General features: G+C 47.4%; 1 protein-coding gene across 2 annotated transcripts in view; it reads left to right on the top strand.

The window, feature by feature from the left end:
* The window catches only part of lmx1bb (LIM homeobox transcription factor 1, beta b), a 48,159-nt gene that overhangs the window by 6,394 nt on the left and 16,847 nt on the right, over nt 1-24,918 (top strand). The window contains exons 3-5 of one of the 2 annotated variants that reach the window (XM_029161603.3): nt 1,328-1,393; nt 1,684-1,807; nt 2,298-2,484. In XM_029161603.3, coding sequence (XP_029017436.1) covers nt 1,738-1,807; nt 2,298-2,484 — 257 coding nt within the window. In that variant the 5' untranslated portion in view covers nt 1,328-1,393; nt 1,684-1,737. Of the gene's footprint in view, nt 1-649; nt 1,394-1,683; nt 1,808-2,297; nt 2,485-24,918 lie in introns of those variants that run through there. The other variant, XM_029161602.3, reaches the window with a different exon arrangement.

The following is a 24,918-nucleotide window of genomic DNA, read 5'->3' as shown; positions in this document are numbered from 1 at the left end:
AATAAATCGGGTTTGTTTATCACTCGACTTATTACGATTGTTATTGTTTAAATCTCGTATTGGTTGCAGACACGTTGTCAATATACATTTATTCGGCACTTTATTTTTATCATTATCAGAATTTAAATAAAGCTGCAGTTAAATGCCAACCTGATATCATTTTTTAATATGGTGTAATCTTTTTTCTTTCGTTCGCTGTAGGTTTCCTCAGCCCTGATCCGTGCGTCCGTATTTCTCCCCCTGTCTCTTCCGGGCCTTTTTTAAAATAAGAAATTAATAACATCAGTCTCTCACGGAAGCAGCGCGGAGCCTCATTAGCAGCCGTGTAATTTCAGACAGAGCACGAATCCTCTCCTCCAAACGTCTTTATCACAGTTTGACAAATGTATTCAGCACTACAACTCCCATGCTGCATTTGATTTTATCGTGTGTTTCTGAATGTTGCGCGTGCTTTTTAAGTGGTTCTACCTCTTTCATCGGATCAAACAGAAGCCCAATGTCATTGTTCTTTATGTTATTATTATTATTATTATTATTATTATTATTATTATTATTATTATTATTATTATTATTATTATTATTATTATTATTATTATTATTATTATTATTATTATCATCAATATTCCTATGACTATAACCTGCATTTTTGGCTGAGCGAACGCTGCAGAGACGTGGCTCGTGCAGAGGCTGGACAGACCTCTGTTATCACCTCCACTGATCGCCAGGTGCATCAGCTGAAAGGGAACAGCGGCTTCCACTGCAAACAATGCACAAAGAGCAGAGAGGAAAGCGTGTGATGCTCCAGGAGACACGCACAGATCTGCATGCGCTCACAAACAAGTCACGAATGTACACATGTTGTTTTAACGCCAGGCTATAGTGATTTGTTAAAGGGTGTTGGGCTGCACTGTTATACGCGGTGACATCCCGTGATCATTTAGCTAATTTTATTATAGGATATTGTCATTGTTGTGATTATTTCAGTGACAGCCAGGCCTTTATATAATACCCATTTCTGACTCCGTGTGTGTGTTGCTATTGGATTGTGTGAAGCGCACTGTACTCTGCTCCAATAGCATCCCAATGGCGGTGAATGGGGGAATGAAAAAAGTGTAGCCATGCATGCAGGAGTGGGAGGATCCACTCGCTTCAATCTCGATCTCAGACTTTTTGCAGCGACAGGAGCACAACCAGCCAACCGTCTGCGTGACTTCCAAAGAGTTACTGCCGGGACATCTACACACTTCCTCGTGTCTTTGGATTTGTTGTCAACTCTTTTCGTCTACTTTTTTTGCCTTCGTTCCTCCTCTCTGGTTCCTCCGCGAAGACGCTGTCCAGCTCTCTGCCGGCGGCTCGAGGGGCGAGAAGATAAAGCGTCCTCCGATCCTAACAGGTGACTCTTCAAGACAGTTCTCCGCCTTGTGTTGTGTGCTCGCGGTCGGCGCGCGCTTCGCACCGGGGAGCTCGACCTCGACCCCCCCTTTAGCTTTTATTCACACAACGCACCCACGCCGACCGTGCATTTCGCCCGGTTCGGTTCGTCTCGTCTCCGCGCCGCGCGCGCGCTGCGTGTCGCGCAGCCCGAGCTCGAGCTCGGGCGCCTTCAACAGGTCGCCCTCGCGCTTCTCCCACTCGGCTTCTGTCTTGTCACGTCTGACCGTGTTCTTGTGGACATTGCAACAGGTCTGGTGTCACTGGAGCGCCTCTTCCGCGGGAGAACAGCCCGAGACGTGCACCATGCTGGACGGCATAAAAATTGAAGATCACCCCCTGCGATCGGGACAAGCCACGCTCGGAGTCATGCTCGGTGAGTCGCCTCTTTTTATTCAGCCTTTTCTAAATCCTTCCGACGCGTCTGATCCAGCACGTGGATATTATTTCCGCGCGGTTGCCATTATTCCTGCGTGGATACGCACGGCTGTTTTGTTTCCTGGTGCTTCCCTTTGCCACCTCCGAACATGCAAATCAAAGGTCGTAGGTATTTATACCTGCAGGTGGACGAAACAGCGGAGAAAACAAATATGCATCTAATTTAATTTCCGTGTTATTATAATGGAGACGCGCGCTGGACGGTGCAGTGGAGGAACGGACGGCGGAGTGAGTGATGTAATGTGTGCAGGCCTCACTGGAGAGAACGTATCGGAGTGACCTATTAAAACAGTTTTATCACGGATTATATTCACATTTCCCGTAAGTAGGTTTCTGTGTTTTATTATCATCTTGTGTGACTGACTCGGGCCTCCTCGCTCTCTCTCTCTCCTCCTCACGGGCCCCGTCGCTCCTCCGCCGCTTCCCAGGCACCGAGTGTCATCACCCGTCCGTGTGCGAAGGATGCCAGCGCCCCATCTCCGACCGCTTCTTGATGCGAGTCAACGATTCCTCGTGGCACGAGGAGTGTTTGCAGTGCACCGTGTGTCAACAGCCTCTCACCACCAGCTGTTACTTCAGAGAAAGGAAACTTTACTGCAAACACGACTACCAACAGTAAGCGCGCTTGGCTTTTGGGGGGGGGTCTCTGCTCTCCGTCCTCTCTCCCGTTGCTTTTCTTCACGTCGTGTGGTTGGTGTGCGACGATTGGGTAAAATGTGACAGCGGTGCCTCAGGTTGAGCTGGAGGCCTGGTGCAGGTCTTGTGCGTAAAAGTGCCGCCTTTCACGAAGCCTTATTATGATTTTATAGGATTTAATTTAGTTAATAAAAATAGACTATACGCGTCATTGCTTGTTGACATTGCAGAATTATAAGATCAGTCAGTGCACAACAGGAACCAGCGGAATTAAATTGCATTTTATTTTTTATCAGTGGAAATATATCTGAATACCTGACAGATGTTTGAGACGGGAATTTAGAGCACACCGGGTCACGGACGCTCGCTTTACCGGTCGTATATTATATTATTGTCACGGGCCCGTGCGTTTCTTTATTTTTGCCACCGTGGCCCACGTTATTTCCACACGCGTCGGAGTGGAAGGGTGTTTTTTTTGTTTTTTTTTTACTAAATAAGGGCCGAGAATGTGCAGGCGTGCGCGCTTTTGGTTTTCATTGCGCTCTGTTATTTATTTCCTCGCTACATCATGCGTCCCTTCACGTAGAGCGTCACCAACCGAATAAAAAAAAATTGAAAGCTTCATATGTTTTTTTCTGTACGACTCTGAGCTCACAACGTAGTTTAGGTTTTGTCCAAACAGTGCGTTCAGTTATCTATCTAAAGTCACTCTGCTCGATTTGCGTTAAATAAAATTTTTATTCTCTTTCTTTATATTTTTTTATTCGTATTGTAATTTATTTTTGTAGGCTGTCTTTATTTTATTTTCTACAGATTTTTCACTGTTCAAATGTTTTAGAAGACCGTCTATGAGTGGTCGCAACAATTTACCAAAGCCGTAAATTGTAGCATTCTGGCTTTTTCTCCTAAGAACTAAATCTACTTGCGCAATTAAACACCTTTATGTGAATTTAGTGACAAATGTGAACCATGCGCAGTTTCAGCTCCCACATAAATCCTAGATAGTCATTTAGGGTTAAATTGTAAATCGCATATGTTTATAAACGTCTAATCATTCCACATCGATTCAGAGAGAAAATGCAGGAGTGTGGTTACAAATATAGACCGTTGCAGATTATTTGTTTTGCTAAATTCACAGCAGCAAATAAAAAAATATTAACATTATTCCATTTAAAATAATACATTTGAAAATAATTGCAAAAATGTAGAAATTCATGTTTCTTGTAAATTCGTGTTTAATGTTTTATTTTGAAACACATAAGGCTTTACGCTCTAAATTAGGCCTATGAAAGGATTCACTCACAAAATAATCTAAATTAAATTGCATTAGTTATATTTTCCCTTGAAAACATTTGTAGCATGACAGCCATTAGCCGTGGAGTGAGACAAATTAGCAAACTGAATTAGTAAATTATCACATAAAAGCATCAGAGATGGCAGATATAATGAACAAATGTTGAGGCTGAGCATGGCGGTGCTGGTGTTTGGCCTCTGAGGACCCTAGGGTGCCCTGCGCTCCTCATCGCATGAGCGCTTTTCATGCTTGTCACTGAATTTTCAGCTTTTTTGTGCTGGGCCCTTTTAACAATTCTGCCTCGATTACCAGGACATTATGGCTCTCTGCTAGATGCCTTGCAAGCAACAAAGAGTTACATCTATTGCCATGTGTGCCATTCATCCAGCTTTGTGACAGGAGTGTAGTCGGCTGATAACAATGGAAAATTCATAGCAGTAACCAGGGGATACCAGAGCCCCGGCGTCACGGCTCAGAGGTGTCTGGAAGCTGAGGCCGTTCGGCCGAGAGAGGGATCTGGTTCTCAGGCCCGCTGTAGCGCCACTGTTTGTTGTTTGTAGTGTTTTATATTGGCAGAGAAGATGGAGATAAGCACGCAGAGACTGCCAGGATCTATTCCGCCTCCCCATAATAATCGAACGGGTTATTTTGTGTCTGATGTGCTTTTGAAGTACCATATTCGGTGTGTGACTAACCCGCTGGGGTCGACGTCCTGCTCTCACACACTTATTCATCACGTCTCCTAATTCTCCAGCCCTTCTCCCACCCAGCTCAGCGCTAGCCTGAATGACCCTCCTTCACGTGGACAACAATCCCCCCTTTTTTTGTTTATTTCAATCACATTGATGGGATACTTAAAGATGTAATTGGCACCTTTTTGACTTTTATGACACCCATTTAAGATGCATTTGTCAGCCCACAAACTGCTTTGGGCCGTGAAGAGTGCTCCTAGCCTTACAGAGGTCTACGTGCCTAATTACATTCCTACAGCAACTGATTCATGCCCCGTAATCAGCTCTCACTAGCTATAATAAATCAAGGAATTGGCAAGCAGTCTTTTCTCGCACCTTTGGAACAGGTTTAAGTGCAGACGGGGGAAAACAATTGTGTACTGTGTTATTAAAACTCCCACCAACACAGCTCTACCCATCTCGCTCCATACAGTGCAATTATATAGTAACAAGATTGGATTTTATTAGCTATTATACCATATATTTGCCTCTTTTTACATCAGACCCTAATTTTATAGTTTTGTGATCGAAGGCTATTCTTATTTTTTTAATTTATATTTAGAAGCCTCAAAGATTCTGATGTTACACATGCAATATAGAAAAGGGCAACTTATTTTACAGTGGGGGGAAAAAAAATGTGTCAAAATTATCGTTCACCGCGTGAGATAAAATTTCAGAGCAGGTTTGATAAAATCGAAGGCGAACGGGGAGAGCTGTCACTTGGACGGGAGCCGTAGCCGTAGAGGGAGGACAAGCTGGAACGAGACGGGCGGTATGTAAAAGGCAGAGTGGAATTACACCACCCTGAGAGAGTGCGCCGTGCCCTGGTGTTGGGAGGTCAATTATACATCATTAGAGGAGGGAGAACCGTTCCCCAGAGGGACCCTTCCCCTAACCAAGCAGATGCTTTGAAAGGAGCCATGTAATGAGGCCCATCACTTGGCCGAAGTGTTGGACAACACCCCTGTAATGGACTGCCTTGTTAGAAACCGCCATGGGCTCCATCTACAAAACATAACATTAACTAACTATATTGTGCACCACGCTGCTACTTTTGGGTCCTGCTGATGCATTAAAACCTTGAAGTCCAGAGAGGATTTTTTTTGCCACGCTCTATAAAGTTTTACTGTCCAGCAAAATGTTATTTTAAAATGTTTCATTTGTAACTCATCCAAATATATCAGGCTACACACACACCTACCACACACACACACACACACACACACACACACACGCACACACACACACACACACACACACATTAGGAAAAAAAAAATTCAAATTCACGTGCCGTAAGCAAAATAAAATTCAGGTCACGGTGGTGTGAGTAGTAGAAAAACACAACAGTGATGAAGCCATAAAAGCCGAGCTCCCAGGACCTGTCTCACCTCCCGTGCATGCTGGACGATCCCCCGGTGTGCTGAGAGCTGCTTTTTTAGAACTGTTTGGAGTGCCCTCCTGTGAAATTGTTGTTTTTTAATTAGCTATGCCTGGGACGCCGCGGCCGTGTGCGGCGGATAGATGCTGACGGCTGGCTTTCTGTGTGTGTGTGTGTGTGTGTGTGTGTGTGTGTGTGTGTGTGTGTGTGTGTGTGTGTGTGTGTGTGTGTGTGTGTGTGTGTGTGTGTGTGTGTGTGTGTGTGTGTGTGTGTGTGTTGCTCGCTCTAGGACACTCCCGCGCGGCGTGGCACCTTGTGAACACTCAAAAAAAAAAAAAAACACCTAGGATGTGCTGTGTGTTGTCAATCCAGCAGGGTAGTTTTGCAGTTAATTAAAGACTGTCCTCAACTGCTGCTAAAAGTGTTTCAGAAGCAGCCCTGCAGGCCGACTTTCTGAGTTTCAGCTCTTTGTGTTTTTTAATTCTTCCTTAAAAGGATAAAAATGTGTCTTTAGCCACTGCTCCTGGGTAAATAAAAGAGGACCTCTACAGAGAGACAAATCTAATGTTAGAAGCACTAAGCCACATAATATTGCTTCAGCTTGCTGGGATTTTTGGTGCTCGGCGAGGAGCTAGCTGAAGCTGGCCTCGTTCCTCTGTAAGGAAGTATTGGGTTTTATGTCAACATGGCTCGGCCTGTCCCAGCAGCGTACTAGGATGCATCATCTGTCATCTCATGGTTTTCTAGACCCCCCCCCCAACACACACGTATAGTGTAGGGCTATCATTAGACCCATTGGAGTGGTTTGTTTTGCACCACTACCTACGACAACAACTTTTTAGTAAAATAACGCATTGGGTCGTTTTATAGCAATATTGTCCGTTTTCCACGTCCGCGTCCATGAATTGATCGATAATCTGCTGCTCATATTAACCGAACGCTTTCACGGTGCTGCCAGGGACAGCAAATTCTTATAGAATCAGCTGACTGGCTCATTTTTGGGAACGTGCTCCCGCCGTGTGTTTTAGCAGAAGCGAGTGGGTGTGAGGCGGGGTCACGAGGACGCGTGAGGCAGTGGAGGGGCTCAGCCACGCGTTGGAGGCCGGACGGGCGGCGAGGGACGTGGGAAGAGGTCTCTGCGGCTCGGAGGGAGGAGCACCCGCAGAGGGATCGGCCCGGCGCGCTCGCATTACAGTGAATGATAGCAGAGGGGTGCCGAGGAACCCGAGCGTGCAATTTGTTGGTAGCCACAATTCAACCTCATCTCCCGATGCCGGCTGCTCGGCAGCCCGCGGGACGTGTCAGTCAATGGGGGGACGCCAATCAGTGACGGTGGAGAGGGAGCGACGGCAACGCAGCCGCTCTCGTTGCCGGCTCCAAGTCCTCAAGCCTTCAGGTTTATTTTCACAGCATGACAACTCTTCATAACAAAAAGGAAGGCAACCGCAAACCATTAAATGCAATTTACAAATTAGATTATGGCTTAATCTGTGAAATACTGCGAGAGGTGTCTTAGTAGCCAGCTGAGAAATACACACTCAGCAAATGTTTTTCAGTTTCAATCGGCAGAATGGACAGTGTTTGTGGCTGAATGTTGCTATGCTGATATTATTTAGTTCAGTGAAAATTCAGGGAAATTCTTAAATAATTTTTTACACAATTGTGTAAAATTGATAAGATTTTTTACACAAAATCTCTTTGTGTTCCTTTGGAAGTAGCCCACGCTTGTTTCTTGAGGCGGCCCGGTCGAACGTGCATGAGAAATTGAGACATGGCCTGAGCTGCTGGCTCGCAGCGCCGATGCCGGCCCCAACTGTGCGTATGTGATCCCGCTCTGGAATGTTTTTCCAACACGTAGGCTTTTCACAGATACACTGGAGAGGACTGGCATCATAGTGGCAAGTGCTGCATTGAGACTGTTGTGTGCCCAGGGCTTACTCTCACACTCCCATCACACATTCTGGATCTACATGGGAATGGGCAGAGCCGTGTGTTTGTCTACATACGCAACCCCCCCCCCAGTGTGTGTGTGTGTGTGTGTGTGTGTGTGTGTGTGTGTGTGTGCGCTTCCTCTGTCTGCTCTTTCTTTTTCTTTGTCTCTGATCTAAGCTCTTTCCACTGCTGCGCATTCAGTCCAGACACGTTGTTTCACATTGTATATTTGTTGCTATGCGTTAGATTTTTATCAGAATTTCAACATTATAGATTTTTTTATGTGTACAGTAAGAATAGTTTTGTCTTTTTTCACTTCCTTTAATCTTCATCAAACGGGATTATCCCCCAAATACCGGTATTCCTGCCCAAAGTGACTGACAGAGATTTGCACTTTTATCATTAAGTGTGACACTAAGCTGGTCAGAGCTTTGTCTTCAATAGAGGGTCTGACGGAAACAGGGGCTCCTAATCCTTTTATTTGTGTCAGGCCCAGAAAGAGGGAAGAATGGAGCCGGGGTGGGATGGGGCTGCCGAATGCCACGGCCCTTAGTCCCCTCCAGACCTGGCCTCCACAGCCAAGTGAGCATGAGATTCATCTTATGTGGTCTATGCACTCAAGCGAATGCTCACACTCTTTCACAGACACACACACACACATACACTCACACACACACACACACACACACACACGCAGACATTTGTCCACACACCCAACAGCGCGTTAGGATGTTTGCACATGCGTCTGGTGGTTAAATCCATATGATCTCCTCGCATCGCATGCTAACGGAGACGCACACGTGCACCTGTGGTTGTGTTCCCGGTGTGTGTACCTGTCTATTAGGTCGCATGTGACCGTCCATTAGGGCATGGGCTCGCAAATGCAGGAGGTTGAGGCTAGGATGAGATTAATAAAGTTTGCCGGTCCTCTGGTCGAGGTCCAACGCTAGGCCTTTGTTTGCGGCTCCCATCGGGTTGTGGGGTTTCAGCTCCTTTTGTGTGTGCACCCTTGTGGTAATCCATCTCCAGCGGGAGTCCCTTGGGGCACTTTATTTACTCATTCAACTGTTTGGAAGTCTGTTAGACTGCAGATCAGATGCAGTGAGACCAATGTGATTACTTTAACCAGCACTTGCGGATTCCTGCCCAGCGTCTGGTCTCACCCTGAGCTGGAGAGCTCTGCGGGTGGGAGGAAAGGTCCTCGCTGGCTCGTCTCTCTTTGTCTGTCCTGTTTACCGGCCCTGTTTGAGGGTCTGTCCAATATTCTCTAATATGAAAGTCCCGCGTTCGGTTCTGAAACCTCCTGTGCCCACACATTGTAGAGCTGACTTGATTCTTTTATTATCTTTGTGTGTTTGAGTTTATTTCCTCCCTTGCATCTCCAAAACGCAGGTTGCGGAGCTTTGGCACTGCTCAAGTCTCTTCGTCAGTAGATCATAATTCAGCGCCACAGCAAGTGTGGTGTCATGGTGTAAAAACTAACATCTATGTTTTATTGCAAACAGTGTGATGAGTTTGGTTATCCATCCATCAACACGAGCCCAGAGCTATGTATTTGGGGCTAACCCCCATGTTAAACCACTGCAGGCTGTCAGGCTCTCTGAATTTGCTCGCCGCCTCTCCTCCATTGTGCGTCTGGGGAATATGGTCACGATCCGCTGCCAGGACCAGCAACGAAAGCGAAAGCTCCTAAACTGGCTGTTTAGAACCAGCCGCTGATTGGCGACGGCGGCCTTGGCAAGAGACTTATCCCATATGAAAACAGTGCAGATTGTGTTTCTCTGCATCTGACTCACTCCTGTCCTGTCTGAACCCCCGACCCCCCTCGCACACACACACAGCATGATTTGTGCATGAGGTCCCGTGACCCATGGAAGCTTCAAAAGCAGCGAGGGGAAATATTTGGATGATCCTGATGGGGGAGTGAAGACATGGGAGGGAGGCCGAGATGATGGGGGGGCTCGGTGAGAGCAGGGCTAAGTGGAGTAAGGCACGGCAGATGTGGACAGGCTGCGGGGACGCGACTGTCAGTGGAGGCATCTTACCGCCATGTCATGATTCTGATTGTTGCACACCTCCAGTCCCGTCGCGAGGCTGCTATAACACATGATGTGGGGAAATTCCATCATTCCTGAACGCTGCAAAATGATCCGGAGTCTGTGAAAGGGCTGAATAACGGGATGAAACAAACGGCCTTCTTTGTGCATGTGTGATTTCATGGCGGCGTCTGGATGGAAATTTGTATCAAGTTGCACTGATAAGAAAAATGTGTTGCTGCAGGTAAAGGCTGAGCTGGCGGCCCTGCTCATGTAATTTCCTCCATTAGGCCAACGGAATAGTTCTATTCAGCCTCCTGGACCTTTAGTTATGCTGCGAAATCAATGGAAGCCCCATAGAACAGAAGGAGCCGCAGCACAACTGAGCCCCGAACGCAGCAGAGCTGAGGAAGCCCCAATCAGTCTTCGCTCTCTATGCTTGTCACTGCCTCCTCCTGAGCGTGGGTGGGTTGCCTGCGCCCCCCCCCCCCAACACACAGATGCTTGTCTGCCTTTACGCAGGTCCCGCAGCCTCGCAGGGGAGCGCCGTCCGGCCCCAGGCCAGAGTTCTGCTCTGAAACCGGAGCTCAAACATTGTGTTGTGATCGCAGCTGGAGGGACGGCTCTGGCTCTGAGCGGAGCCCTCTCGCAGCATGCGGGCCCTGGTCACCAGTGGCCTCTGAACCCTCGGCGCTCCGCTGGGCTTCCGCGCAGAGAGGACCCGCGCCGCGTTATTTATTGACTCCCATTCGGTTCTTCTGAGGCTTTGTCTCCCAGCAAATATCGCAGAAGTGAAGTTTTGATGAGGCCATGAATTACACCGAGCTTGAGAGGTTCCGCGACATGAAACGCTTTTTTTTTTTTTTTTTTTTTTCCTGCCGGTAGCTTTCTAGACGAATGTTTGGCTCGACTCGGCCTGTCAGTAATATCAGCGCAAATACAGTGAGGTTGTTAGCGGTAATGTCTGTGTTGGATGGTTTCACTTTCAAGCTCAAATGCGTAAAGTAGCCACAAAATGTGGTGGTAGACAAAACGCCACATGGAGCGTTTGTGGCATGAGAGACTCCATGCGCCGCTTCTTAATGCTCCGTGTTTTGTCTCTGGGTACTTCATCGGCTCCAGCCTTGTTCTAAGCGATGCTTTTGCGTTCCTGCGTGGCTCTGTTTGCGCGCGTGCAGCCGCGCTTGTGTGTCGCTTGCCCACTTGGACATGTAGCGGCTCTGACACCCGGCCAAACGCTGGACACTCTGCTGGCAGGCGACGCAGTCTGTGGATTCTCCTCTCGGTCGTGCAGTTGTGCAGGCAGAAAGCGGTGCGTGCCACCCAACCCCCCCCCCCTCCATCATCAGCCAAGCGGCTCGCTCCCCGCTCTCCCCGCTCTCCTTTTCCAGGGCCCCAGAGCCTGGGTTGTGGCCTGTGGATGAGTGCTACATCCTGGCTGTCAGCAGAGGGGTTAGCTGGGGATTGGCCTGTGGTGGAAGTGCAGTATCAGGCCCTGTCTGTCAACTCCTCGTTCCACTTCCTCCCACCCATCAGCGCGGCCCGCGGCCAGTGGCACAAACACACGCCGTGCCGAGCCGCGACTGACTCACATCTCTGGCTCGAAAATGAAAGGATCGCCCTCAGAATAGGCATATTCATAACCGTGCCAGTGAAAAGGGGCTGTTAAAAACCTTTAAGTGCTCGGGTGTTGTGTTTTTAAACAGACCGAGAAAGCTTTGACAGATGGTTTACTGTTTCGCCCTGTATTTCATTTCAGGTACTTTTTAGCTGTTGCTTTCTGACTTCCGACTGACGACCGTGCAACCTTTCGGTTGCAGGAAAGAAACATTTCCATCTGTCAGATTGATAAATGTTCGCAAGGTGCCAATCAAGATACTTTGTAAATCTTGCGGCCTGTGTTTTCTGCCCAGGCTCTGATGTTGTGCATATACACGGAGCCGCGTCCTCAGCCTGTGGATCACATTATCTGATACACACAGGTACAAACGCTGCGTGCTTACACACACACACACACACACACACACACACACACACACACACACACACACACACACACACACACACACACACACACACACACACACACACACACACACACATCTGTAGTGCACATGGTCACAGACGGGCCTACACATGTTGGAGGATTTGCGGCTATAATCAGATTAATTGGTCCATCTCTCCTTGGAAACATCACATGTACACGTGAAGGCCTCTGGTAGCTTTCAGCTGGATGCTGCTTACACTAACCAGGAGCCAGGCAGCAGGCGCAAGGTCGGCGGGGTCACAGCACGCTCTCTGGCATCAGCATCTCTTTATGGCTTACATGTTAGAAAAATTATTACAGCACTTACAGCCTCACTCTGTCTGACAGAGAAGGAATTTCTATCTGTTCCTCTTGAGAATTCCAACTTATTTAGGCTGCACTTTCCTTTGGTTAAATCTGACACGGAGAAGCTTTTTTTTTTTTTTCGCCCAACACAAACATGAAAGTTAGTGTTGCTTGGCAGGAAGCGCGGCCTCTTCAAAGACGGCAGCAAAACACGCTTGGCTTTTGCAGCGAATATTATTAAGTGCATTAACCATAATCCTTATTAACATTCTCGGGGCTGCATGCGGGGTTAAGGCCTCGGTACGGTGCATATGTTTTTCTTATGGCCCACAAATATGTCTATGCGAGGGACTATCCACACACGCTGCCATTCATGGTTTTATTATAGGTTTTCACCTCACCACAATTTATACAAAGGAATGAGTAATGCTGGCCATCTCTTTCTCATTTTAAATTATGTAATGTCCTATTAACTGCATATTTCACTTAATGTATAATTTTGTAATTATTGTGCCTTGTGGGTAGCTCAGGATCATTATGAGTGACAGTTATCTGTGTTGGGAGTCATGTCGCGGTGCTTTAGGGCAGCCGCTGGTCGTCCAAGTGGAAATATTGAGGTGTAGCCCCGGTAATTTGAATAAAGTAAACACATTTGAGAAAAGTTATTTTATGACCGCAAGCAAGTGAAACTAATGCCAGGTTAAAATAGATAATGGCTAAAAATAACCGATGCGGTGGAAACACAGCAGCGTGTTTGAAATGGAGGAATTAATAAGCACAAGGTTCAAATATTTGACAGAAATATAGGTGGTGGTTGAAATGTGTAACTGTAATTTTACAACTATGGTATAAATAGTGGAGGTAAAATAAATAAGAAAGAATAAATTTTCATCCTACGGTTGAAGTACTAGTATCCGTCAGTGAAGGCGTACACGTTCATCACTGAGAGACAGTGGAAATATTAGATGAATGAGAACGAGCACAATTTGGTGAATGGTTGTCTCCATTTCGCAGATGACTGTGATTTCCCAAAGAGGAAAAGGAGCGAATTAACTTCACATACTGTTTTCTAGTGACTGTCCAGATTTCGTCTGCGCTGGCTTCACATCATGCGGTAAACCCGCATAGCTGCTACGCAGGACAAGCAAAACGAGCCGCAAAGACCGATTTTTCAAATGCTGTTTCACCTAGCTCTGTTTTTTTCACACATTCTGCCACTAATGGGCTCTGACACACCCTAAACAACCACCCTCTGTACGAGTACATAGTGTGGAGCGGCGGTTCGGTGTCCAGAGGAAGCCTGCGGTTCTGGAGCCAGAGAAGGAGTCGTGCCCTGCCGTCCCACAGAGAAGACAGGAAGATAAGAAAGAGGGGTGGCCTCCCGCACAAAAACATCCCACCAGGAACCCACCTGACCTGGGGGAAAGACTGAAGGCTCCAGGGCGCGATGTCAAAGTCTATTCCTGCCTGAAGAAAATACACAAAATTAAAAAAAAGGGAACCTATTTCCTATTTTGTGCGGAATGGAAACGCAAGTCCCCAGAATCCAGCCTAGCGTCTGTGTCCATGTGGCATCACACATCTCCGTATCAAGTTAATGCTACAACAGCGCGCCTCTGTGTGTCACAACTTTGGCTCCGTGACACGGCTTCTCTTAAGCAGCAGCCGCAGAAATTATGGGGTAGGTGGTGGTGGTGGTGGGGGGGGGGCTGAGTACAAGCGACAGACTCTTGGCAGACACAACCCCTGCAGCCATAACTTTGAAAACCGCTTATAGTTTGCAATATTTGAGAAGGCAGAGTGAAAAGGTAGCCGCGAAACCGTGGGGAAGGAGAGGCAGCGAGCGAGGATGACCACCCCCGGCTCTTGAACAGCTTTCTCTTGCGCCATGGATCCTCGTTTGCACATATATAAAGGAAGTAATAAACGGCACTGACAGGGGTTTGAGCGTCGCTGAAACATCCCTCATGGGCGACGGAGCTCCATCGCTTGGCGGAGTCCTCTCTGTTTGCAGCTCTTGACCTCGTCTGGGTATTATGATCAGCGTGTTGTTGTTTATATCAAAGAAGTGTTGCGTAACTTACTGAAATACATCAAGCGCCGACCCCCCCCCCCCCTCCCTCAGGGTAAGCCAGTTCAACATTTATCTCGTTGTGAGCGGTGCTAGAGCCATGTGGTTTAGGCCTACGGACTGTTTTTCCTGACAGTTAAGTTCTTTTGAAGCTGTCTGCATGGTCTAGAATGAGGCCCTGCTCAGTGTAAGATGTCATACTCCCACTGTGCTGACCACCATGCTCTGTGGGCCTTGATGTGCCCATAACATTTAATGGCACTTTGGCAAATGCTAATGGAAACTCTTACTTAGCCTTTGCGATCACATTTAGCCTCATTCCTTCTGGTTGCCTTTCATTCGTCTGCGCCTTTGATAAGCTTGGAGAACATGAACTCCTGGCTGAGAGAGAGCGGTGGAAAGAACAAGCATTATCTGATAATTATTATTATGTGAAGAGTGGCCTAAAACAACCTGAACAAATGGGAGCGGTTGTGTTGAGGGCCTTCTACTGCCCTGCAGCGTGGACGTCCACAGTGGGACAGCAGAACATCACAGCGTCCCTTTGGGCCGGGACCGGGCCTGGTGCGGTACTCGGGGGTGGGGGGCGGGGGGGCGACAGGGCTGGGTCATGCTGTGGCACGTCTGCGTCTCAGTGTGGGATGAAGAAACATCTCGACCTTGCACAGGTTCAAGAAGAAACAGCCTGCTTCTTATTAGTCACTCTGATCTGCAGTGATAAACAATTCCTGTGGTCTCCTGCTCACAGAGGCATCGCTGGCAACGATTGCGTGTTCACGGGTGGTTTGTGTGTTCGCATGTATGCTCAGACATGCAGGGCTCCAGTGTGAGCTTTGCTGTGTTTAGATGTAATTGACCCAAAAATAGCGTGAATTTATATGTTGGGCTTCGTGCCTCAGTTATATTTGTACAAGCTTTGAATATAATGTTCCTATGAACTTCCTGTGACATCATAGTTGTAAATTGCAATTCAAACCATGAGGGTTTGTGGTGGATGTGTTAACTACACAGAGATCGTCACACGTTATATACAGTAGATAGACACATACACACAGGCTCCGTCTTCGCCAAATCTACTGAGACTGATATATTTGACACAGAACCGTGTTTGGTAACTTTCAGGTTTATCTATTGCTTCTGAGCCCTTGATAAGTGGCCTCAGAAGGTAAGTGTTTAGAGCAAGGCCCTCAGCAGGATTAAAGCTCTGTTGAAAGGACATTAAGGAAAGAAATAGAAATAATAAGCATAAGTGCCAGTTAGTCATGCAATCAGATTTATGACATATAGAAAGCGTGTCAGGGAGAGGCAGATTTCTGTCAGGCTGTTCTTTATTAGTGTGAAAAACAGCCTCCAAGTCTGAAAAATAGGCCAGTTAAATAATAATAAAAAAAAGAAAAACAATAGCACAGAGCAAGGGAGGGAGGCATCTGAGATTTCACACCACAAAACAATACAGTAGGGTTTTTTTTATGCTAGTGTTATTTTCTCTTCCTTATTCAGGACTGAAATAGGCTCATGCGATGGAGATTGTGTTTGACTTTTTCATTCTCAGTGAGTTTCTGAATTTGGAAAAACTGGGAATGCTCAGCAGCCGTCTGTCCATCTCACAGGGAGAGGTTTTTCGAGTTGCAGGCGAAAGCCTTGTGTGTATATCTTTGTGTCACCATTCGAGTAAAATTTGCAGAGGTTGTCCGGTTAATGAGAATTTCAGCCATGTGTTTTAGTTTTGCGCAGTAGCATCGACGTCAGCGTGGCCCGTGGGAGTGGGAGTGGTGTACCACCCGGGCCTGTCAGTCCCATCCTGCCCAGTCATTTGCTTAAGGCTACAGCTTTAAGTAGGAATTATTGCTTGGGAGATAAGTATGGAGATAAGCTAGTCCTTGCCTGCAAGATGTATGAGGTGCAAGAGGTGCACCTGACCTGGAAATGAATGGTGCGGAGGTACAAGTGCAGCGCATGGAGCTATTTTTTCATCCAGCGTGTGGTTTGCACAGTGTCCCCGATTATTACACATGTAGTCGTGTTAGTCCTATTTAGTGCATTTTTTGTGCTATCAAGGTTTTATTAATGATTACATTTATACTGTCCAACTGACACGTAATGAGAATAGTAATGATTCAATCATAATAATAAAAATTTGAGGTAATAGTTATATTTTTAACAATTGGTAGCAACCCACATTTAATCAGTGTCAGCCTTATAAGTAAACTTGAAACCTTGATTCTTAATAAGATTAAGTCTTTGAACTCAAGCACTGTCACTCAGTTCGACACTTGCGGTTGTTGTTGTTTGGCCTGTTGTGTTTTTGAGAGGTGAGAAGGTCGCCGCGTCTCTGACATGTGTGGGAGAAGCATTCCTCCCGCTCGGTATGTTAATTCCCAGCCCGAGGGTCCGTACCAGCCGTCCCCCTTTGAAGTTTCTCTTTCTCGCTTTCTCCCCATCAGGTGAACCCGTGGCCTCCTAGCACTTTTATTTATTAGACAATTCTTCACGTGTAAAAGATGATAAAGTTGACACGTTACAGACAGTCGCCGCGTTCACACATCCAGGGAGGCGCTCCGGTGAACACCCCCCAACAAATTTGAGCTCTAAATTCGATGACACTTTACATGCCAAAGGAGTTTGCTCACTGGACGCGTGCCAAGACCCGAAAAAAGAAGCGCGACCAGATCATTAGGAGCCGGCAGATTAGCGGGTGAAAGACGTCTGCTTTATGTGTAGCCGTCTCTGTCAGCTGGTTAATTTATTAATCCCTCCAACACGTTTAGCTCATTGTGAAGACTTTTTGTGCTTTGTTGGGTGAAAGCGCTTTTCTGCTGGTTCCAGTCTCCACCTGGATCATTTATATGACTCGCCGCTCCCTTTTCCCCAAAACTGTCTACTAAGAATCATTGTCAGGCGCCATCTCACGTCCAAAAAGGTCACCCGCTGTTATGATTGAAGCGAGCGCCGGTGGTTCGAGCCATCGCACATTATTTATAGGTTATAGGTGGTCGGTTAGCTTGTCAGTCAGGTTGGGTGGTTTTTTAATCATTTCATCTTCGCTGGGGGGCTCTCCTGAGACCCGTACAGCGTTTAGCAGGCTCCGGCTCAGGACCCCGGGGCTCGTCTAAGCCCTGCCTGGATGTGAGCTGCCATTATTAGCTCTGCTCTCCAGAGCACGTCGCTCATCTCTCCCCTGAGAGGGCGGCTGAGAAATGAAGCGCGCCGGCTGGGCACGGCGGCGGAGGGCCAATAGCCCGACATGGAACAGTAATTACTCCATTGATATTCCTCACACAATAACACTGTCATCTCTCATTTGCATAACCTCAGCTGGCTCGCCGCGGCAGACGGATGCATATGATCTCGTCAGGAGGCGGCAGGAGTTTGGATCGGGCGCAAGTGTGGAGGGGAAGTGGGAGGTGGGGGGGGTTGTCGTCTTTAAGGTGCCACGTTTGTTTTTAACACGCAGGATAAACTGTTACGATGCGTTTCGGAGAGGGAAGGGGAAAATCTCCGCTCGGCTGTTCTGTGCATGTGGAGCTTTCTGGTTCCGCTGCCTTTGCGGTATTGAAACATAAACAACAAAATGGAAGGAAGAGGCTGCGGCGCATCGGGTCTGTAGCCGTGTGTGCGACTCTGCCGGAGAGAATGAAAGTGTGTTGAGGGGGTGGGGTGTCAGCGGATGTCATAGGCCCCTGTCTCAGTCCTCGGTTAATGGCCATTGGTCATAGGCTGTCTACCCTTTATTTCTTTTGCTCTCCTGCTCTATCCTCCCAGGTCTCCCACTGGAGCAGCGCCCTCAGGCACCGCATCATTTATTGCTGTCAGGAGTCACAGGGGAGAGAGGGGGGAAGAGAAGAGGGGGGGAGAAGATGTGCTGCAGAGAGAAGCCAAAGGAGGCGATGCGAGGAGGCAGGCACGCTAGACTGTCAAATCTCACCCGTTGAATATTTAATGGAGCCTGGAGTGTTTATTTAGTTAGCCTGTCGATTTTTACCGCTCTGTCAATAGCGTCTCCCGTGTAGCCTGCTGATGATCTTTAGTGTCTCTTCCCCCAGGAGAGGCCAGGCACTAAATGCAATTATGGATTTTCCTGCACCGCAATGTGTTTGATATTTTTACTGATCTAATTTGCAATCTGGTAGTTTATTGTTTGGCATTTTAGTGGCGCTCAAGTGGCGAGGCAAATTTGATTTCCCCTCATAATTCTTTATAACTTCATTAATGCTGTTAGCACATTGGCACAGATCTTAAATAAAGCTAGAGAATCATCCCATGGATGAATGCATTCCTCATTTTATTGTCTCCATGCCCCATTCTTTTTACTGATTCTGGTTCTAATTAAAAATCATCCTAGTGGTGTACTGTCTTTGTGAAATATGAAATCATAATCAAATTTGAATGGCTCCCTTCACAGAGGCATGCGCACTCAACCATACGCCCAGATATGTTGTGGGCAGAATGAAACAGAATCAAAACAACTTTCCTTCCGTGGCATCAGCATCTGCGGAGACAAATGAGCGTATTAGCAGCAGAGCAACAAAAGCAACAGAGGCTAAATAATGTGGGCGATTGTCTCGGAGAGAGACATTGTGGTCCCGCGTATTTCTGTAGAGCCGTAGGATTTCTAACCCTTTGACGGATGTGTTAGTTAGGGGGGCAGCATTAGCTGTAATGCTGTTAGCATGTAGCCGCGTGAGTGATGCGCTAGTTAGATGCCCAGCAGTAGAGCTAATGGTGTTAGCGTGTTGAGACTTCAGAGGGATGCAATCGGTTAGGCCGTGATGGATGAGTGTCGTGCCGCGGAGGCCTGCGAGCCTCCTCATTCGCCAGGCTGTCAGCTTCTTAAGTGGACGTGGACAATTAGTGCTGAAAACAGACACTTCTTAATCTGATGGTAGGCTTAGCATTCAGTAGGAAAAATGGCTCATATAGCCGGTGGTGAGTGAGTGATCGTCGCTATTAGAAGAAGAGCCAGAGCAGTGTAGCAGAGCAGGGGGTTTGTTCGCCTTTACCCCTTGCGAACGGGACCCCAAGAAGCATGTGAAAGCGGAGAACGGGCTCGGATGGTGCATCAGTGGCAGTGAACTACCCTACCAGATCTCCTTTCTCTGTTTCAAATAAAAATAAACAACGCGTTTTGGATAATGAGTTGCCATTACTGCAGTTGTTCACACTTGACTGACTGGAGAATGACAGACTGTCGTGTGTCATACTGGGCAACACAAGAATTCGCCTTCGGGGCAATAACCAGGTCACGGCGCACACTTAAAGTAGCACGGGATGTATTCACACCTTGCTGAGTTTCCAAGACAAACAGAGGGAGTATCAAAGGCAGGGTGAGTTCTGCAGCCGTGCCTCTGATCTGCACCAAACCTGTTCTCGCTGTTGTTACCGGACTAGTTATCAGGCTGCACATTAGCAGTGACATATTTTGACACTGACAAATCGGCATCTCAAAAGAACTTCCAAACAATGCTGTATATTTCGCGGGCCCAACACCTCTCGATAACACTTTAGCAACTTATTATTTTGTGTAGAAACGAGTGGAAGGAATTTTAATGACAGGAAGCGTTAGATTTATTTGTTGACATGAAATTTGAAGGTTAAACTGGTATTTGAAAGTCGCAGCATGGGTTGTGCTTGACGTCTGCATGACAGAAATGCAGTGCAATTATCCTGTTAAGCAAAGTTAATTTATTTACTGTCACAAAGTCCTTAAAGCCCTCTGATGAAGCTGCACATGGAGCGCTTAATGTTTGTCATGATTCAGCGCCCTGTAGTGTTCACAGATGTACAAAATCATCTTGCTTTTATTTGCAGTTCTCCTCACAATCGCTACTGTGGAGGCTTAGGTTTGTGTTTTTCCGAAGATGTCCCTGACAGCAAAAATCTCTCCTCTAATTGAGAACTGTCATCAATTCAGCTGCGAGTTTCGCCCCCGTCCCCTCTTGCATCACTTGTGGTTGCAGAAGAAGACAGTCCCTCTCGGGCCAGCGCTTAATGATATAAGCAGAGACGAGAGATGTTTGTGCTCCGGCCGCGTTTGAAATTCATTGTGCTTATCAGCGGAGATGAGAGGGGGGAGTGAGACTGAGGAGGATTTCTCTCCGAGCAGGAAACGTCATTTCTCTGTAATAGTTTATGATTCATCCTTCCACCTTTGACTAAGAAATGAGGGATGACAATTAGAGCGGGCCATGGGAGTGGGAATCAAAGGGCTGAGATTCCCCTTGGCAGAGCCGGGCCTGTCTGAGTGTGCTCTCGGCAAACTGGATCCAGATGTCGAGGCCGTGCGCCGCCATGGGCCGCACTGCAGGCTGCATCTGCCAGGCCGCCACAGATAGCCAGCCGATCTCTCAACCTCCGTGCCTGCGAACATGACAGGAGCCTCTCCCGGTGAGAGGCCCCCCTCTGTAAATAAAAGAGGACCAGTCTGCCGTCCTCAGCCAGCCAAGGGCTGCAGAGTATCATTTCTTTGCACGCTGTGATTTATCTAACCCCGGCTTTGTGTCTCTATCCCCTCTTTGTCTTCCTTCCTCCCTTACTTTGTCTCACCCTGCACAAATGTGCTTGTGCGCAGGCAAAAAATGGTGCATGTGCAAATAGACTTTTAGTAGGTGCAATAAATTTACGGATTGACGTTAAATTGTTATCCGAGTGCCAACAAGCATAAAATGAATAGTTTTATTTACCTAAACGCTTTAGTCCAACTTTTATCTTTCTTGCTGCAACCAGTCTGTGGAGTAAGTGATTTGATGTGTGTGTCTGTGGAGAGGGTTTGAAGTCGAGGGGGTCGGCTGCTGTCACTCAGCAGGGCGGCTGGATCAATGGTCCGGTGTACTGGGGAAAGGCCAGCAGAGCACTATTGATATGTTTAACAAATTATCCCTGATGACGGCAGGTGTGATTGTGAGCGCCGCTCTGGGGTCAGCTCGTCATATGGCGGCTAACAGACACGATATTGCTGCGTGTCCTGATCTCTCCATTCCCTCACAATGGCATTAGGGGCACCCCAGGGAAATAAAGAGTCCCACTCCCCTATCCCCAGTGCTCTTCAAATTAACTCCACAGAAGGTTAAGCTCCCTGATTCATAATTATTCAAGGCCACCAGCAGCAGCGGTGGCGGCAGCAGCCCTCTCCACAGCCACTTCCCAACCCCTCACGCTCCCTCTCGCCCTCCCTGCCACTTCTCCTGAGTGGCACTTGGCTTTTTGTGGGAAAGCCCAGGAATTAGATTAGCTAAGCCTGACCTGTGAAACGTACGGCCAGATGACGGGAGCAGGATTGGACTTGATCTCTGCCTGTCTAGCTGTCTCTCTATTCAATCTAGCTGTCTGTCTCTCATATGGTGTGTTATTGCTTGTGAGCGTCCCTATGGATGAGACATTTTCAGCTGCGGCAATTGCATATATGGCTCTCGGAGGAGCGGACAGTGTCAAGAACACGGCTTACTTGCATGGACGCAATTTGAATGATGCGAGGCGTGATTGGCCTTCAGTCGTCCCTTTGTGGGCTTGTGACTGTCTCGCCGCTGGTCTTCTCATTAAATAACTGCCAGCAACAAATAAAACCTAGTGGCTCCAAAACAAAGGGAACCAGGTTCTTGACCCAAACCCAGAGCATTGAAATAAAGTCTGCTGAACTCTGAGTGCAGCTTGAGGTTCTTTTTCCTTAATATCTATGATCTTAAAGGGAATTTTGGTGGTCTAATGGAACGCACTCCAGCACTTTTAGAAGCAGTTTGATTTTAAATAATAGGCGCTGCGATTATCCATGGCTTTCCAGGATTCTTTCCCGACCACACTTCGGGTTCCTCTGAAAAGCATCATCTGGGAAGTCGATAGAGAACCTTAAACCGAGTTTATTTAGGATGCGAGTGTGAAGTAAATCCAAACTTCACACGAGAATTCGTCAACCCGTCACTTAAGTTGGCGTTTGGCCTCAGCATTCACTGCAAAAACACATTTTAACTATGACCTGCTGAAATTACGCTGGTGCAGCAACGCCCGCTGAGCCCATGCAAACTCAACTGTTAATAGTCGTCTCTCCTCAATCACGGCTGATGTTCTGTGGAGGAGTCGGGTGCTTCTGGAGTCAATTGGGCTCCTCTGGAGGCCGAGGGTAATGTAATGAGGGACCGCTCTGACTGAAGTCAGGGCTTCTTCCACTACAATCACATAATTAATCTCCTGATTCTACCACTCACGGTGTTGTGACAGATACGTTTGTGTTTGGTGCATAATGGTGAAGCCTCTGTTATGGAAAACGATTATAAAGCCCATTCCTTTACAGCCTATAGAGGGATATGTACGAAACAACGCTCCCTTTGGGCCCTATTAGAAGACAGAGAAACACGCGCAATTCTCACGCAGGTTTCCTAATAATATGTCGGCAATTTAGATAATGACTGGGTGTGAGATAAACTGAGATAAGTGTGTGTTGCAGGTAATTGGATCTGCAGTGTGTTGGCTACCTAAGCATCTGTGGGGCTGTGTGTTGAGCAGGTTCTTCAGCTTACAACCAGCTCGGAGAGGTGCTCTGTCGATGATAACATTATAAGGATTCACGGCGTATGCGGCCATAACGCCTGATTTGAGAAGCCGCACCTGCCCATGGCCACAGCCGCCGTCAGAGCTCCGGGCCAATCCGGGCCGGCGCCGGACGAGTCGGCCGTAACCCAATTTCTCCTCAGACGCGGGACCCTTGCGAGGACGTCCAGTTAGTCGGAGGATGACAAATACAACACCCGGGGCTGTCAGAATGATGAAGTTCAAAGAGTTCTTGTTTTTTTCCCCCCCTCCAAGGTGAAGCTTAGAAAAGTTGGAGCCATAATGAGAGTTGTCAAGCCTGTGAGGCGAAGCACACGGTGTAGCGGGCAGCCAGAGCACAGCAAAGGAACCTCCGGGGCCTGGTGGGCTGGATCTGCTTGGCCTTTAAAGAGATTACCTTGGCAGTGTAAGGAGCAGGTCTATCCACAGGGTTTAGGGGGAGATAGGCCAAGCAGCCCATTACCAATACTGCAGAGGACCCTCACAAGCTTCATTAATAATCCGATGATGAATCACTACTTTAATTGGACCTTTATAGCTGTTGCATAATCCCTAGTCCAATCTTTTCAACTCCTTTCTTAATGGTGCCGGTTGTTTTTTTTATTTCACACAATTCACATAATCGTGTTTTTAATTGATTCATTCATGTCATGATGGACTGGACGTAAAGAGGAATTGCAGCTGATGTGATGATTCTTCAGCGCTTTTATTTCCATCCGAGCGGCTTCAGCGTGGACGTGGTCATAAGGTTCAAACGGTGCGTTTTAAGACGACACACACAGGGTCAGATTTCTCCCACTCTTAATTAGATGAGGGACGGTCTAATTAAATCAAATTCATTATCCACAGCTCCAGAAATCAAGAGGCTCTATTGGAAATAAGGTTAGGCGCTCTCTCATCCATCATGCCCTAACTAACCAATTTACAGGCCAGCCGTTTGCATGAGGCATTATTACCTTGTCATAAACACTTACCTTTAAAATCCTCGAATCAAGCTGTGATATGCAAAGCTTTTATCGCATTAGTTTGTGCTACTGTGTCAGGCTCTTTCAGCCTAAGATGAAGTATGCTCCCGAATAATTGCATTAGCCACATAAGGTGGAGACAGTGCAAACGACTGCTATTTAAAGCTGGCTGATAATTCCGTCTAATTAAGACGCAGTACAGTTCCTCCCACCGAAGGAGGGCTGAGGATTGTTCAGTGATGAAAAAGCAGAAAATAAAAGACATAGACGCTGAAGCAAAGGAGACTCTAAAGGCTCGAAGTGCAGAGAGCATCATCCCAGTCACGTCTTCTGCTTCTGCTGCCTGCTAAATCTTTAATGTGGTTAACTATACACTTTGCCACATTGTCTCATTCCTGCAGCTGTGCGTCACTCTGGGTCTATTGTCTAGGAAACACAAAAAGCCACTATCGCGATTATTCCGGGGCTCATCTGATCTATCCGAGGCGACAAGCCATTCATCATGCGGCTTATCTTTGATATTACTGGTGTCAGAAATTATTAAAATTCTCTGTTTTAATAAACTGTTGCATATCTGTTTCCCCGATATTTGCATATTTATGTGCGATTATTGCAGCTTTAGCGTGTGAACAGTGTGGTAAGGATGTGAGAATGCTGTTGCTGTCGATTTATAGCCATCCACCATAGGGCCACAAGCCCTTTAAATGCCACTCGGTGGCGGAGCCATATTCTGGAACACATGAGGCCTGTCCTCCGATCTGTGTTGGAAAGTGAATTAGTAAGCTCCATTCTAAAGCCAGTGATAGCAATGGGCTGAGAGCTGTGATTTGTTGGCAGTATATATTACAGCCCACGGTCAGGGAGGGAGGGATCAGGGAAGTGTGTGTGTGAGACGGGTAGAACAGGGGGCCTTATCACTCAGTGTTTACTCACAGTAAATTGAGTTGAAATAATAGTCTTTCTCTGAGGCCAAACAATAGAGCAGGCTGCAGGCCGAGGGCCCAGGCTGGTGCGGAGCTGGCCTGCGCCACTTCAAAATGAAAGGCTGAGCCCGGGGCTATGGAGAGGAGGCACGGCGGGGGGGGGGGGCGCCTTTATGTGGACCGCTACACCAGCCGCAGAGCAGACACCCCTCT

The sequence above is a fragment of the Betta splendens genome, chromosome 9 (assembly GCF_900634795.4).
Source record: "Betta splendens chromosome 9, fBetSpl5.4, whole genome shotgun sequence".
Lineage (NCBI taxonomy): Eukaryota > Metazoa > Chordata > Actinopteri > Anabantiformes > Osphronemidae > Betta > Betta splendens.
This window is presented reverse-complemented; position numbering and strand designations above follow the sequence as displayed.